This window comes from Heloderma suspectum, chromosome 4, assembly GCF_057233095.1.
Source record: "Heloderma suspectum isolate Gila_16-S chromosome 4, 16-S_ref, whole genome shotgun sequence".
In the NCBI taxonomy this organism is placed as follows: domain Eukaryota; kingdom Metazoa; phylum Chordata; class Lepidosauria; order Squamata; family Helodermatidae; genus Heloderma; species Heloderma suspectum.
In genome coordinates, this window is record NC_139461.1 from 314,991,426 (window position 1) to 315,006,500 (window position 15,075).

A 15,075-nucleotide genomic window follows, 5' to 3' on the forward strand; every position below is an offset into this window, starting at 1 on the left:
GGGCCCCTTCCAGCCCTGCTATGCTACGAGTCTATGAAGCGAATCAAGGACGAGTCCGCGCTTGCGCAACCTACGCAAAAAGCGTTCACGCAGCAGCATTCTCCCCGTTGCACATGCGCAACAACTCCGGCAGGCTCAGAGTCCGGCCGAAGTGCGCCTGCGCGCCTGGACTAGCCGCCCGCACAACGCGTGCGCAGAGAGCGGGGCGGGGCCGGCGCCTGCGCACTGCTCGCCGCGGGTCCCGAATACAAGATGGCAGCGGCGGCTGCCAGGGTGAGGCAGCCGCGGGATGGCGGCGGGAAGCGGAGCGGCCCCGGCCACCCCCCAGCCCCGGCCGCAGGTGAGGCGGCGCGCGGCTGCGCCCGGCGGCCCCTTCCGCGCGGCCGGGGGCGCCGAGAGGCGGAGGGCGCCCGCGCTGACGACGACGGGGAGGCGCCGCCGCCGCCGCCATCTTGGCGCTCGCTCCCGCCGCCGCGGGGGTGCGCGCCGGCCCCGCCGCGGCCCCGTCTCCCGGCCCGTCCTGGCTCCGCGCCCGGGGCGGCCCCGCGGCCTCGGCGGGGCTCCGCCGGCGCCCGCCGCGCTGCGAGGCGGCGGCCCGCCACCCCGCTCCGGGCGCCGTGGCCTGAGAGCCGCGCCGGGCGGCGCCGGCGCCCCGGCCGGCCCTCCTCAGCGGCGCTCCCGCCCCCGGGAAGGCCCGGCCGCCCCCGGAGCCTCACCGACCTGGCCGCGGCGGAGGCGCTCTCGCTGCCGCCCGCTCTCCCTCGGCTCTGGCTCCGGCTCCGCGCTGCACACTGCCGCAGTCGCGCCCGAAGATCCACCCCCTCCGTGGGCCGCCGGAGCCAATGGCTTCTCGCCCGCCCTCCTGCGCCTGCCGAGCGCGCCGCTCTCCAGGCGCTCCGGGCAAGGGGCCCGCTTAGGCCGCCGGGCATTAGCCCCAGCACACATCTCCCCTCTCTCTTCCCTCCCTCCCTCCCTTCCAGCCCTGCAGCTGGGCCAGCGGAGCCCCGCGCCAGCATGAGGCTCTGGCCCGTAGCAGCCCACCAGACAGAAGGAACCTGCAAGGCAACCACCAGCTGTGAGTAGCCTGGGCTGCCTGGATCTCCCCGTCCTGGCCCTGCTACAAGGCGGACTGTGGCTGCTGGAAGCTTTCTTGCTGCTTGTGGCAGAGACGCCACCGACGACGCTGAGCCTTTCCCCTTGCTTCCCAGCACCTGTGAAGGCAACCAAGGAAGCCCTTGCGCCCTTTTGTTTCACGGAGCCAGCCCCCAGTGGGTATCTCCTACTCTTTCTGAAACGCACACTTTGCAATGCTTACTCTTCACACTGTATGTCTTGCTGAGCTGTAGCACCTGTCCCTGCTCCTTTTGCTCTCTGGATGTATTGGGTGTTCCACACTGTATGTTGCTAAACGGGGGGTCAGTTCCCTCTTTTGTCTGCCTATGGCTGAGGCTGACATTTTCCTTTCCAATTAAACTGGGCTCTGTTTATTCCACACTCTAGAAGTTCCCCCGGTGTTGTGTTTTTCCCTTGTGCTGACAGCATTGTTTATGCCCTCAGCAGCTATCTGAAACTTGTTACGAGTTTCCCCCAAATGATGGGTTAACTGAATCATAGAATGCATCATTCAAGTGGTTTAAAGTTGATCTTGCTTCTCCCGAGAAACCCTGTGAATTACAGTTTTAAAAGGAGGCTGAGAATTCACAGCACTCCTGCCAAACAGTTCTTTGGGTTGTTGGGAGAGGTAGCTGTGACAGGAAGCAGTTGAAATCTCTGACATAGGGGAGATCCCACTATATCCCGAAGGGCTCATGAGTCTGGTACAGCTGCAAGCCTCGTCTCAAATTACCACTTGCCACTGCTGCTGCTTCCGATGCCCATTTTCATGCCTCAAAAAAATGTGGAGATCCTTCTGGAGGGGAAGGAAACTGGAGGAGCCTTCTCGCTGCTCTGCAGTCATCCCTTAAAGGCTGTAAAGCCCTTGGGGCAGGGCCTGTATTTTACATGGGTTTTTAACACCATACCATGGACCATGTGTGATATTATGTAGTCCTGACCCTGGTGCTAATGTTTATTGGGGTTGAAGGGGTAGTTGTAGTGTGCCTTCCTGTCTAGGTCCAGGGGGTTGTGGATATGACAGGCTAACAGGGATAGGATGTATTGTGCACATAGAGTGCTGATATGATATGATTGATATATGCATGTTTTTAAAATCACGCAAAGACTACAGTGTGTTCATTTAACCGCTTGTGCCATGGTCTGCTGCACTGCTGTTCTTCAGGCCACGGCATAAAGTGGTGAGTTGATGGGATGGGGCTGCCAAAGAAGAGGGCATCAGATGGTCAGTGGGGCAGGCGGCCTGATGACTCTGCCATTCTGTTGCCTGTGTCCTCTTGAGCGGAGTCATCAGTTAGCTGGCTGAGCAGTTGTGTTGCTCATCTGAGCACAGCGGTTGAGGTCCTGGCATTCTGTTGTGGGGCTCTGAGGGAGGAGCTGACTAGAACCATCCTTCAAGTCCAAGGGAAGGCCAGGCTATAGCCACTTCTCGTAGGTACTGTTGGACACCAAATGTGGGTTCTGAGGTGCACCCTGGGCACACTGGCAGGATTTCTGTTCCCACTCAGACCCAGCTAGTGTGGCCAGGCTGGGCAAACAGGGAGAGCAGCCAACTAGTTTTCCTTCATGCAGCACATACTGTGGCGTTCAGCTGGACCTGGGCTGAGGACGAAGGGTCTGTTTTTAAAATGGGCATGTGAGGGAACACACAGGGATGTGGAATATTGGTTCCTGGAGCGTAGGTAGGATAATATAACATACACCCCCTCCCATTCATATCTGCTGCTCTGCTTTATAGGGTCGTGGATGGGTTCAGAATAAATGCTTTGTGTATGAGGTGTGCCACAGCGAGCCCAGTGTCCCTGTCACGGGGTACGTGTGGGATTCACATTTGGTCCCCCATAGGGCTTTGAGTGGTCTGCAATTGTGCCAGGGGGCGACACGTTTCACCCAGTCAAGCAGGCCCAACAGTTTTATGGGTTCAAGAGCTTGGCTGTGGGAAGGGCATGTTCTAATGCTGTTTCCTTGTGTTTCCTTCAGTGCAAATGCTGCGAAATGGCCAATGAAAACCACGGCAGCTCCACGGAGGAAGCTGCTCTGATGAGCCATTCTCCTGGTACTTCCCACCAGAACCAGCCAAGCTCCCCCAAACCCATCCGGCTGGTGCAGGATTTGCCAGGTACTTTTTGGCCACTGAGGAGAACCTGGGGTGGGGGGCTGTCTGTGTGTGGATGGATCGCCTCCTCCCGATCTTCCGCAGCCATGGCTTCCTCATCCCTCACTCTTGTCCTCTCCCTCAGATGAGCTGGTGCAAGCTGGCTGGGAGAAGTGCTGGAGCAAGCGTGAGAACCGCCCTTACTATTTCAACCGCTTCACCAACCAGTCGCTCTGGGAGATGCCGCTTTTGGGGCAACACGATGTCATTGTGAGTGGCTGGCTGGCTTCCTAGGAGTGAGCAGGGAGGGGCAGCCTCAGCCTGCAGCAGCTCTGCTTCCCTGGGGCATTGCCTCTGGCGGTATCTCTGATGGGCAGTGTGTAGTCTGGCTATTCAGATGGGTTCACGGTGTAAGACGTGCTTGCTGTGTCTTGATAGGGTGGGAGAATCCTGGACTTAAAGCCTAATGGTTCTCTTTCTGGGCTTCCTAGTCGGACCCTCTTGGTCTAAATGCAGCTCCAGTGCAGCCTGCAGAAGGGGGAGTTGGTGATGCCGCCGCCACTGAAAACAAGATGCGGAAGCGGAGACTTTCTGAGGAGGTTCAGCCCAGTGGTAACAGTGTGAAGAAGCCCAAGGTAGGCTCTGGTCTCCTGTGGGGCCCCTAATGCTCCCAGGTCAGGTGGAGTTCCCACACTTTTCTTCTCCTAGAGGCAGTAGAACTAACCGTGTTTCTGGCAAAGGTAGGGAATTGTGACAGGAGAGCCTGCAAGAGCAGAGAGCTGTAAGCCCAGAGGAAGGGAGGCAGACTGCGGTGCCGTCCTGCCAGAGAGCGGGGGAGCAGCTAGTTGATTTCCTGGCAGCAAGCGTTCATCTGCAGATGAGTCACCCTGTATGTTGATGGGCTTTTGGGCCATCCAGGGTGACTGGGCATCCCTGAGGCATTCTCCCCAGCAACCTCCCTAGCCTGGACCTGTGGGTGGCGCTTCTCCTTGCTCTGCTGCTTGCTGCTTTCATAGTTGCAGGAATCAAGAGCTCTGGTAACTGCATTCTGTTTCAACTCTGCTCTCGACATAGAATCATAGAATCATAGAATAGTAGGGTTGGAAGGGGCCTACAAGGCCATCGAGTCCAACCCCCTGCTCAATGCAGGAATCCAAGTCAGAGCATCCCTGACAAATGGCTGTCCAGCCTCGTCTTGAAGGCCTCCAGTGTGGGAGAGCCCACCACCTCCCCAGGTAATTGGTTCCATTGCCGTATTGCTCTGACACTCAGGAAGTTTTTCCTGATGTTCAGTCGGAATCTGGCTTCCTGTAACTTGAGCCCATTATTCCGTGTCCTGCACTCTGGGATAATCAAGAAGAGATCCTGGCCTTCTTCTCTGTGACAACCTTTCAAGTACTTGAAGAGCGCTATCATATCTCCCCTCAGTCTTCTCTTCTCAAGGCTAAACATGCCCAGTTCTTTCAGTCTCTCTTCATAGGGCTTTGTTTCCAGTCCCCTGATCATCTTTGTTGCCCTCCTTTGAACCCTCTCCAGCTTGTCTGCATCCTTCTTAAAGTGTGGTGCCCAGAACTGGACACAGTACTCCAGATGAGGCCTAACCAGTGCTGAGTAGAGGGGAACTAGTACTTCCCGGGATTTGGAAGCGATGCTTCTATGAATGCAGCCCAAAATAGCATTTGCCTTTTTTGCAGCCACATCACATTGTTGGCTCATATTCAGCTTGTGATCGACGACAATTCCAAGATCCTTCTCGCTCGTAGTGTGGTTGAGCCACGTATCCCCCATCTTGTAACTGTGCATTTGGTTTCTTTTTCCTAGGTGCAGAACTTGGCATTTGTCCCTATTAAATGCCATTCTGTTGTTTTCTGCCCAGCACTCCAGTCTATCCAGATCACTTTGAATTTTGTTTCTGTCTTCCAAAGTATTAGCTATCCCTCCCAATTTTGTGTCATCTGCAAATTTGATCAGCATTCCCTGCACCTCCTCCTCCAAGTCATTAATAAAAATATTGAAGAGCACTGGGCCCAGGACTGAGCCCTGCGGTACCCCACTCGTTACCTCTCCCCAGCTTGAGAAGGTCCCATTGATAAGCACTCTTTGAGTCCGATTCTGTAGCCAACTGTGGATCCACATGATCGTTGTTTCATCTAGCCCACTTCGAGCTAGTTTGCTCATCAGGATATCATGGGGCACTTTGTCGAAAGCTTTGCTGAAGTCGAGGTATATGATGTCTACAGCATTCCCACGGTCTACAAGGGAGGTGACTTGATCAAAAAATGAGATCAGATTTGTCTGGCAGGACTTGTTTTTGACAAATCCATGTTGGCTTCGAGTAATCACTGCATTGTTGTCAAGGTGCTTCCAGATGGATTGCTTTATGATCTGCTCCAGAATTTTCCCAGGGATTGATGTCAGACTGACTGGTCTGTAGTTCCCAGGTTCCTCCTTTTTACCCTTTTTGAAGATAGGGACAACGTTAGCCCTCCTCCAGTCATCTGGCACTTCCCCGGTCCTCCATGATTTCTCAAAGAGAATAGACAGCGGTTCTGAGAGCTCTTCTGCCAGTTCCTTTATGACTCTAGGATGCAGTTCATCTGGCCCTGGAGATTTGAACTCATTCAAAGTAATGAGGTGTTCCTTGACCATATGCCTGTCGATCTCAAGCTGCAATCCTGCCCCTTCAGCCTGTACTTCGCCTTTGCCAGGGGGGTCATAGACCCTCTTTTGGGAGAAGACTGAGCCAAAGTAGGAATTGAGCACCTCTGCCTTTTCTTTGTCATCTGTTATCATTTTGCCATCCTTATTTAATAGCTGAACAACCATTTCTTTCCTCTGCCTTTTACTATGCACGTAGCTGAAGAAAGCCTTTTTGTTGTTTTTAGCATCCCTCGCTAACCTCACCTCGTTCTCCGCTTTAGCCTTCCTGACGCCATCCCTGCAATTCTGTGCTACCTGCCTGTACTCTTCCTTTGTTACTTGGCCTTCTTTCCACTTCCTATATGTGTCCTTTTTTGTTTTCAGGTCATCCCTAAGCTTTTTGTGAAGCCACATTGGCTTCTTCTGTTGTCTTCCACCTTTTCTTCTTGTTGGAATTGTTTGTGATTGTGCCTTGAGAATTTCCTTTTTTAAAGGAAATTCTTATGGTTTCAGCTAGGGGAGCAGCTGGGTGACGAGCTGGTGCCTCCCCCCTGGCACGCCTGCCCCTGGCCTTGCTGCCTTTCCCAAGATAATCTGGCATTTTTCACTTTCAGGTGGATATCCCAGGAATTCCCCCAGCTCAGCCAGGCCCTAACACTTCCACTACCCCTGGGACTCCTCTGTTGAAGATGTGGGGTGTGTCTCCTGAAGACAAACAGACAGCTCTCTTACGACCAACTGAGTAAGTCACAGCTGGGGTGAGGGGGACAATCTCTGCTCATCTCTGGGGGAGGTTGCTGGGGAGGGGGACTCTGGGAAGGGCTGGAGTGTAGGGCCTCTTCCAGTTAAGACGTGCCTGTAACGGGCTCCGTGCCTCGTGACTGCTCTCTCTTTCCCTTCTGCAGAGTGTACTGGGACTTGGACATCCAGACAAATGCAGTGATTAAGCAGAGGGCACCCTCTGAGGTGCTGGGCCCTCACCCTGAGGTGGAGCTTCTCCGATCCCAGCTGATGCTGAAGCTGCGCCAGCATTACCGGGAGCTCTGCCAACAGCGAGAGGGTCAGTTCTCTCTGCCCGCCACAGGCTTCTGGTCTTCCCTTTCCAAAGCCTTGCCCAGCATTGGGCACACCTCCTCTGCCTAGCTGTTCAGGGCTGGGCTCACAAGGTGGTTTTCACACAGGGATTGATCCGCCTCGAGAATCCTTCAATCGCTGGATGTTGGAGCGGAAGGTGGTGGACAAAGGGACGGATCCTTTGTTGCCAAGCAGCTGTGAGCCGGTCGTGTCCCCTTCCATGTTCAGAGAAATCATGAATGACATTCCCATCAGGTAGGAGCTGTGGAGGGAGGCTCTCAGGAAGGGTTGCTGCTAGCAGGTCTGGATGGCTCTCTTCACCCTCTCCCCCATCTTGGTGTGTGCTGCAGATTGTCCCGAATCAAGTTCCGGGAAGAAGCCAAGCGGCTGCTGTTCAAATACGCTGAGGCTGCAAAGAGACTCATTGAATCCAGGTGGGACCCACTGACTTGCAGGGGCAAGTCAGAGAAGCTGGGGGAGTTAAGGAGAAAGGAACAACAGTGGGATTCTAAGTGGAGGAGAACTGACCTAAGTCAACGGACAGAGCAAAAGCCTACATGCGAGGAGTAGAGCGTATTTGCAGTTATCGACTTCACTGAATACATTTTCAGTCTTAATAAAATCAAAGGCCAGATGCTTGATTGGTCCTGGGGTACATCTGTGTTGCCCTCTGTGCAGGAGTGCCTCTCCAGACAGCAGGAAAGTGGTGAAGTGGAATGTGGAGGACACTTTCAGCTGGCTGCGGCGAGACCACTCGGCCTCGAAGGAGGACTACATGGTCAGTGGGCTTCCTCCAGGGAGGAGCAGGGGGTGCATGCCAGCCATCTTGTCACAGGCATGATGGCTGGGGTCTGCGTTTGGCCCTGCCTAGTGGCCACTGGGAGAGCATCAGAGCTCTTTCCTCTGACTGTACAGGACCGCTTGGAGCACTTGCGCAAGCAGTGTGGGCCCCATGTATCTGCTGCAGCCAAGGACTCCGTGGAGGGCATTTGCAGCAAGATCTATCACATCTCACTGGAGTATGTCAAGCGCATTCGAGAGAAGCACCTGGAAGTCCTCAAGGAGCACAATATATCCGGTAGGTCCACAGAAGAGGGCCTCGTGTGTGTTGGTGTGGCATGGGCAGCACGGAAGCCTGAGCTCTGTCAGTCAGGTGGGGTTCAGTTCTGTCTTGTGGTGTTTTGCACGTGGAGGTGGTTGGGACGTGTTCTGGGGGTGGATTGCTGGGCAGGTGCAGCTTGACCTTGTGTGCGGGAGTTGCCTTTTGGCCCAGTTCTCCTAGCCGTTGGGGAGGTGTAATACGAGGGGGACTAACTCACCCCACCAATCCCTAGCTGAGGTAGAGGCTCCAGAGGTGCAGGACCGGCTCATCTACTGCTACCCAGCGAGGTTGGCTGCCCCTTCCCCCCCACTGCCAAATGTGGAGATGCACGTGGAAAACAACGTGGTGTGTGTGCGCTATAAGGGCGAGATGGTGAAAGTCAGCCGCAACTACTTCAGCAAGCTGGTATGTGGCAGGGGTGGCAAACTGCTCTCTTGTAGTGTTGTGTCATTCTGTGTGTGGAGGGGGGGGCTTTGAGGCACCCAAATGGCGGGCAGTAGCCAGATGCTGGGTGGGGGTGTTGGTTCTGGGCAGCGCCACATACGATGCCCTCCTAGCTCTGCCTCTCGGGTCCTGTGTCTGCAGATCTCTCTGCAGTGACTTCCTTTCTCTTGCAGTGGCTGCTGTATCGGTACAGCTGCATTGACGACTCTGCCTTTGAGCGGTTTCTGCCGAGGGTTTGGTGCCTTCTCCGCAGATACCAGGTAAGGGCTGTGCAGCTGGACTTAAACTAATAGGTGGGGCTGGTGGCGAGGAGATGGCAGAGGAGCAGGAGCAGGCTGAGCTGGTGAGCCAGGTTTCACCTTCACCTGGCGGCTTGGTGTGAGGGCGGATGTTGGCTCAGAAGGGTCCTTGGGGTGGTGAGCCTTCTGCCTGGTGAGCCCGCCGCCTTGCCTTGCCTTGCCTTGCCTTGCCTTGCCTTGCCCTGCTGCCTGGGGGCGAATGGCTCAGGGGCCTCCTTTTGCTCTGCTCAGATGATGTTTGGCGTCGGGCTCTACGAAGGAACCGGCCTGCAGGGGGCGCTCCCAGCGCACGTCTTCGAAGCTCTCCACAAGCTCTTTGGCGTGAGCTTTGAGTGCTTCGCCTCCCCCCTGAACTGCTACTTCAAGCAGTACTGCTCGGCCTTCTCAGACACGGACGGGTATTTCGGATCCAGGGGGTGAGTGCTGGCAGGGGCAGGGGCAGCAACTGGTGCAGCTCGGGGGGGCAGGGCAGGGAAGGAAGAGGCAGTGACTCTGCCTGCTTGAAAAGAGAGGAGAGGCCCTTGCCTGCGACCCTTTTCTGCTGCCCAGGACCTTGGGGAAACTGGGGCAGGGGGTAGGCTGGTTGCCTTTTCCCGGTGCCCGCCACCTCTTCCCTCACTGGCCTTGGCTGCCTCTTTCTTCTTTCCTTCAGTCCCTGCCTGGATTTCTTCCCCATCAGTGGCTCGTTTGAAGCAAACCCTCCATTCTGTGAGGAGCTGATGGATGCAATGGTGTCTCACTTTGAGGTGAGTAACCCTCATCAGCGGTGGTGCTTTCCTGTGAGGCAGTGTGGTCTTCCTGGCCTTCCCGTCCTCCTAGGCTGTGCAGCTGACTGGCTGGCCATGGGTGCGTGAGCTTGCATCTTCTCCTTCTTGCCTTAGAAACTGCTGGAGACCTCCAAGGAGCCCCTGTCCTTCATTGTCTTCATCCCTGAGTGGCGGGATCCCCCCACACCCGCCCTGACACGCATGGAGCAGAGCCGGTTCAAGCGGCACCAGCTCATCCTGCCTGCCTTTGACCACGAATACCGCAGTGGCTCCCAACATGTCTGCAAAAAGTAAGTTAAGAGGTCCACGTGCCCCCCACCTGCCCTCACTGCCCTCTCCTTGGAATGATTAGCCACTGTGTCCTTCGGCATGGCCCAGACTAGCTAGTCCCATCTGCCCCCTCTGTGAGAATTTGCTCAGGGTTCAGGCGGCGGCAGCGGGCCCTTCTTTGGGCTGAGTTCTTCTGCTGAGGCAGACCCAGCTGCATCCCTTCTGTGAAGATTCAGCCCAGGGACGATGTTTCCACCCACTTGCCTCCAGGTCTCTCTCATCAGATGCCTGGAACACAAAAACCTGCAAGATTGTCCATTGGAAGTGGCGGGCAGTGGGGCCTGGATAGACAAAAAGGCTGAACGACTTTCTACAGTGCATCAGCAGCTTGCAGAACTTACTGCTGTGGAATGCTGTACGCGCTTCCACGCTCAAGGGCTGAGTGCTTCCGGCATCGGGGGCCAAGGGTGCTCCCATGCCCTCCCTTTGTGAGCGTCCTGGGGGCATCTGGCTGGCTGCTGTGAGAGGCTGTCTGCCCTGTTCTGCTCTTGCATCTTGGTCCATGTGCCCTGCTGCCTTCCGTTAGTCCACCCAGCTGTCTCATCTGGCTGCCTTGAAGGGAGATGCCTGGAATGAACAGGAGCCCTGCAGCTGGATCAGACCCAAGAGGGCCTCTCCAGTGCAGCATGTTGTTCCCACAGTGGCCAACCAGATGTTCCAATGGGAAGCCCACAAGCAGGACATGAGTATGATAGGGCCCTCCTGCTGATATCCCCCAGCACCTGGCACAGGTGGCATAGTGCATCTTTTCCTGGAGGTGACTTATAGGATGACTAGGAGCCATTGGTACTTTATCCTCCATGAATACTCCTTTTGAAAGCTGTGGAAATTGGTGGCCCACCACTGCATCTTAAGGTGGTGAGTTCCATAGTTTGACCGTGTGCTGCGTGAAGAAGTCCTTCCTTTCATCTGTCCTGAACCCCCCACTGCTAGGAACATGGGAAGCTGCCTTAGGCTGAGTCAAACCATTGGTCCATCTAGCCCAGTATTGTTAACACTGGTAGCAGCTCTCAAGGGCTTTAGGCAGGATTCTTTCCTTGCCCTACCTGGAGAAGCCGGGGATCGAACCTGGGACCCTCTGTGTGCCAAGGATGTGCTCTATCACACTGAGCTAGATCCTCGGCCACTATTGAGCTTCACTGGATGACGCTGGGTGAGTAGCTCAGTGGCAGACCGCATACTTTGCATACAGAAGGGGTCAGGTTCAGCCCCAGGTAGGGCTAGGAAAGACTCCCGCCTGGAAGCCTGGAGATTCGCTGCCAGTCAATGTTGACAATACTGGGCTAGATGGACCCATGGTCTGACTCAGGCAGCTTCCTATGTCATGTGAGGGAGGCTAGAAAACATCTCCGTCTCACTTTCTCCACCTTGTGCATAATTTTATACACCTTTGCTGTGTCCTTATTTACTCACTGTTTCTCAAGCATGTTAAGCATGGGACTGTGAGCGGGTGAAGAAGCCGCCAGGGCTGCTCTTGAACATCTCTCTACCTTTCATTCCAGAGAGGAGATGTACTACAAAGCTGTGCACAACACAGCAGTCCTTTTCCTGCAAAATAACTCTGGCTTTACTAAGTGGGAGCCCACACAAGAACGGCTGCAGGAGCTTGTCACTGCCTATAAGCACTCGGGACGGACTCTTGCGTCATCTGCCTCATCGTCCTGCTCTTCCTCCTCCTCAGCTTCAGACAAGGACCGAGAGACTATCCGGGAGCAGAGCACAAGCCGGGAGACCAATCCGAATTAACGGGCAATGAACTGGCTGGGCTGGCAAGCAGTGTGGGGGCAGGAACGCTCCAAGGCGGGGGTGGGGGGGCGGGTAGCTCTGCAGCACCTGCCTTCCTCTCCAAGTCTGCGGACCCTTGCCATGGACATTACCCTCATGTGCCCTGGCTGGCTGGGCAGGTTGCCAGCCTCTTTGGGGCATGTGCACTGAGGTGGTGCTTGCTGTCCCCGGCCGTGTCGCAGCTCCCAGGAGGAGCCCACTCAAGCTGTGGTGGGGGGCATGGACAGCAGAGTGCGGGTCCTGGTGGGCAGGCCTGCTGAATCGGGGCGAAGCAGTGGCCCAGCAGTGCAGTCAGAACCGGGCCTTCTCTCGTGTGTGAGGGGGAAGTGAGGAGGGGAACTGGCCACGCTGTGCACTGGGGTTGCTCCGGTCCAGCCTTGTGTCTATAGTTGTAAATATGTGTCAGTGTGACGACTCTGCTCCCCAACGGGCCGTTCTGTGGCCTTGTCCCAGTTTTCCCCCAGGTGTCCCAGTTGCGTGTTTTCACTGATGCTGTTTACTGTAAACTGCAGAGCAAAGGAGTTCCTTTGTGTGTGTACAGAAGTCTTGGCTGCCATTTTGTAGTCGTCATGGTTTCTATATGAAGCTCCGGGCTTTCTTGGAGGGTTTTTTTTAAGGATTTAATTTAACAGCACTAACCATTTTATTACTTTTATCAAAAGAGCAAAGGAAAGTCTATTTTTGATTTTGTTTCCTAGTTCTTAGGGACATTAAAACCAGCATTACAGTGCCCCTAGGCCTTGGTGCATTTCCTGTGTAAGGGTCTGGGACAGTTATGGCCAAAAAGTGAACTTGCAAAATGGCTCTAGGATGGAATCCGCAGGCAGGGTATGAAAGGGGAGGCCCTGTTCTCCGCTTTCCTCCTGCTGCTCAGCTGGCCTGCAGAACTTGGTCCACGATTCTCTACAGACTAACTGTATGTTCTTGAAACGGACATGTTTGCCTCCAGCACACTCTGGTTTGTAAATGCACCTCTACCTTAAACCCAGAAGCTACATTGCACATGCGCGCGTGCACGCACGCACACCCTTTCTCTCTCTCTCTCTCTCTCTCTCTGCAATTTAAAGAAGCAGTGAAGGCGAGAGGTAGTTAGAGAGTTCTGGCTGAAGCTGCTGGTATTGGCACCTGCAGTGTGGGCCCTGAACCAGCACACCATGCAAGGGCAAAAAAGTGGCCCTGTGCTAATGTAGTGATGCCAGTGGAAGCACAAGATGGTGGGGGCATCTCTTCAAAGGCACGCCCTCACCCCTGCTGGTCATTTCCCACTCTTCTCTAAGGAACCTATGATGGTATAGAACTCGGTCTTCCCAAGAACCCTGACAAATCTGCCCAAGCTTGTGCCTGGAGCACCAGGGCTGACGGGTTGGACCCACAACATTTGCTACATTGCCTCTCCTAGAATTCTAGTTAAAGAGGGGCATTGAATTGGCCAGGACAAAAGGTGTGCATTTAGTGTATGTTCAATAGCTACTAGTCCTGATGGCTCTATGCTCCCTCCAGTATCAGAGGCGGTATGCGTGTGTACACCAGTTGCTGGGGAACATGGGCAGGAGGGTGCTGTTGCGCTCATGTCCTGCTTGTGGCTTCCTGGTCAACAGCTGGTTGGCCAAGGTGAACAGAATCCTGGACTAGATAGGCCCTTGGTCTGATCCATCATGGCTCTTCCTACGTTCTTAACAAATAAGCAAGGGCAATGCCCCTTGTGATTAGGCAGATCAGGCCAGGCAACTTTGAAACTACAACAATTTTATTTAAGATGTAGAGAGCATGCAGCCAGATTGGGTTTTGCTGTTTATTCATTCACTTGCTTCCGACTCTTTGTGACTTCATGGACCAGCCCATGCCAGAGCTTCCTGTCAGCCATCGTCACCTCCAGAATATCATCCATCCACCTTGCCCTTGGTCGGCCCCTCTTCCTTTTGCCTTCCGCTTTCCCTAGCATTGGCATCTTCTCCAGGGTGTCCTGTCTTCTCATTATGTGGCCAAAGTACTTCAGATTTGCCCTTAAAATTCCCGCAAGTGAGCAGTCTGGCTTTATTTCCTGGAGTATGGACTGGTTTGATCTTGCGGTCCAAGGCACTCTCAGAATTTTCCTCCAACACCACAGTTCAAAAGTATCTCTCTTCCTTCGCTCAGCCTTCCTTATCGTCCAGCTCTCGCAGTCATAGGTTACTACGGGGAAGACCATTGCTTTAACTATGCGGACCTTTGTTGTCAGTGTGATGTCTCTGCTCTTCACTATTTTATCAAGATTTGTCATTGCTCCCCTCCCAAGAAATAAACGTCTTCTGATTTCCTGGCTGCAGTCAGCGTCTGCAGTAATCTTTGCACCTAGAAATACAAAATCTGTCACTGTCTCCACATTTTCTCCCATTATTTGCCAGTTATCAATCAAGCTGGTTGCCATAATCTTGGTTTTTTTGAGGTTTAACTGCAACCCAGCTTTTGCACTTTCTTCTTTCACCTTCATCATGAGGTTCCTCAGCTCCTCCTTGCTTTCAGCCATTAAAGTGGTATCATCTGGATATCTGATATTAATGTTTCTTCCAGCGATTTTAACTCCAGCCTCGGCTTCATCAAGCCCAGCACCTCGCATGATGTGTTCTGCGTACAGGTTGAATAGGTAGGGTGACAATATACAACCCTGCCTTACTCCTTTCCCAATCTTAAACCATTTCGTTGTTCCGTGGTCTGTTCTTACCATTGCTACTTGGTCGTTATACAGATTCCTCAGGAGGCAGACAAGATGACTTGGTATCCCCATACCACCAAGAACTTGCCACAATTTGTGATGATCCACACAGTCAAAGGCTTTAGAATAGTAAATAAAAAAGTAGTAGATGTTTTTCTGAAACTCCCTGGCTTTCTCCGTTATCCAGTGGATATTGGCAATTTGGTCTCTGGTTCCTCTGCCTTTTCTAAACTCAGCTTGTACATCTGTCAATTCTCGTTCCATGAATTGCTGGAGTCTCCCTTGCAAGATCTTGAGCATTACCTTACTGGCATGTGAAAGAAGCGCCAGTGTTCGATAGTTTGAACATTCCTTGGTGTTTCCCTTTTTTGGTATGGGGATATAAGTTGATTTTTTCCAATCTTGTGGCCATCCTTGTGTTTTCCAAATTTGCTGGCACATGGCATGCGTCACCTTGACAGCATCATCTTGCAAGATTTTAAACAGTTCAGCTGGGATACCGTCATCTCCTGCTGCCTTGTTATTAGCAATGCTTCTTAAGGCCCCTTCAACCTCACTCTTCAGGATGTCTGGCTCTAGTTCACTGACCACACCATCAAATCTATCCCCGATGTTATTATCCTTCCTATACAGATCTTCCGTATATTCTTGCCACCTTTTCTTGATCTCTTCTGCTTCTGTTAGGTCCTTGCCATCTTTGTTTTTGATCATACCCATTTTTGCCAGGGATTTAC

General features: G+C 53.9%; 2 protein-coding genes across 6 annotated transcripts in view; one reads left to right on the top strand and one right to left on the bottom strand.

Moving 5' to 3' along the window:
- The window catches only part of PLTP (phospholipid transfer protein), a 40,112-nt gene extending 39,296 nt beyond the window's left edge, over positions 1-816 (bottom strand). The window contains exon 1 of the mRNA XM_084854912.1: positions 721-816. The gene's annotated coding sequence lies outside the window, so the exon portion shown is untranslated. The remainder of the gene's footprint in view (positions 1-720) is intronic.
- Positions 228-12,379, top strand: PCIF1 (phosphorylated CTD interacting factor 1). Of its 5 annotated transcripts, none has more exons than XM_084854902.1 (18): positions 228-340; positions 981-1,075; positions 1,209-1,268; positions 3,094-3,232; positions 3,354-3,478; positions 3,700-3,843; positions 6,463-6,590; positions 6,754-6,908; positions 7,030-7,177; positions 7,273-7,356; positions 7,601-7,700; positions 7,838-8,000; positions 8,257-8,429; positions 8,642-8,728; positions 8,999-9,183; positions 9,420-9,513; positions 9,649-9,824; positions 11,367-12,379. In XM_084854902.1, the coding sequence occupies exons 4-18, from the start codon at positions 3,109-3,111 to the stop codon at positions 11,608-11,610; spliced, it is 2,130 nt and encodes a 709-aa protein (XP_084711028.1). In that variant the 5' UTR covers positions 228-340; positions 981-1,075; positions 1,209-1,268; positions 3,094-3,108; the 3' UTR covers positions 11,611-12,379. The 5 variants fall into 5 exon arrangements, with proteins under 5 accessions (XP_084711028.1, XP_084711029.1, XP_084711026.1 ...); XM_084854903.1 differs by having other exon boundaries at positions 228-273; XM_084854900.1 differs by having other exon boundaries at positions 981-1,268.
- The last annotated feature ends 2,696 nt before the right edge of the window (positions 12,380-15,075 follow it).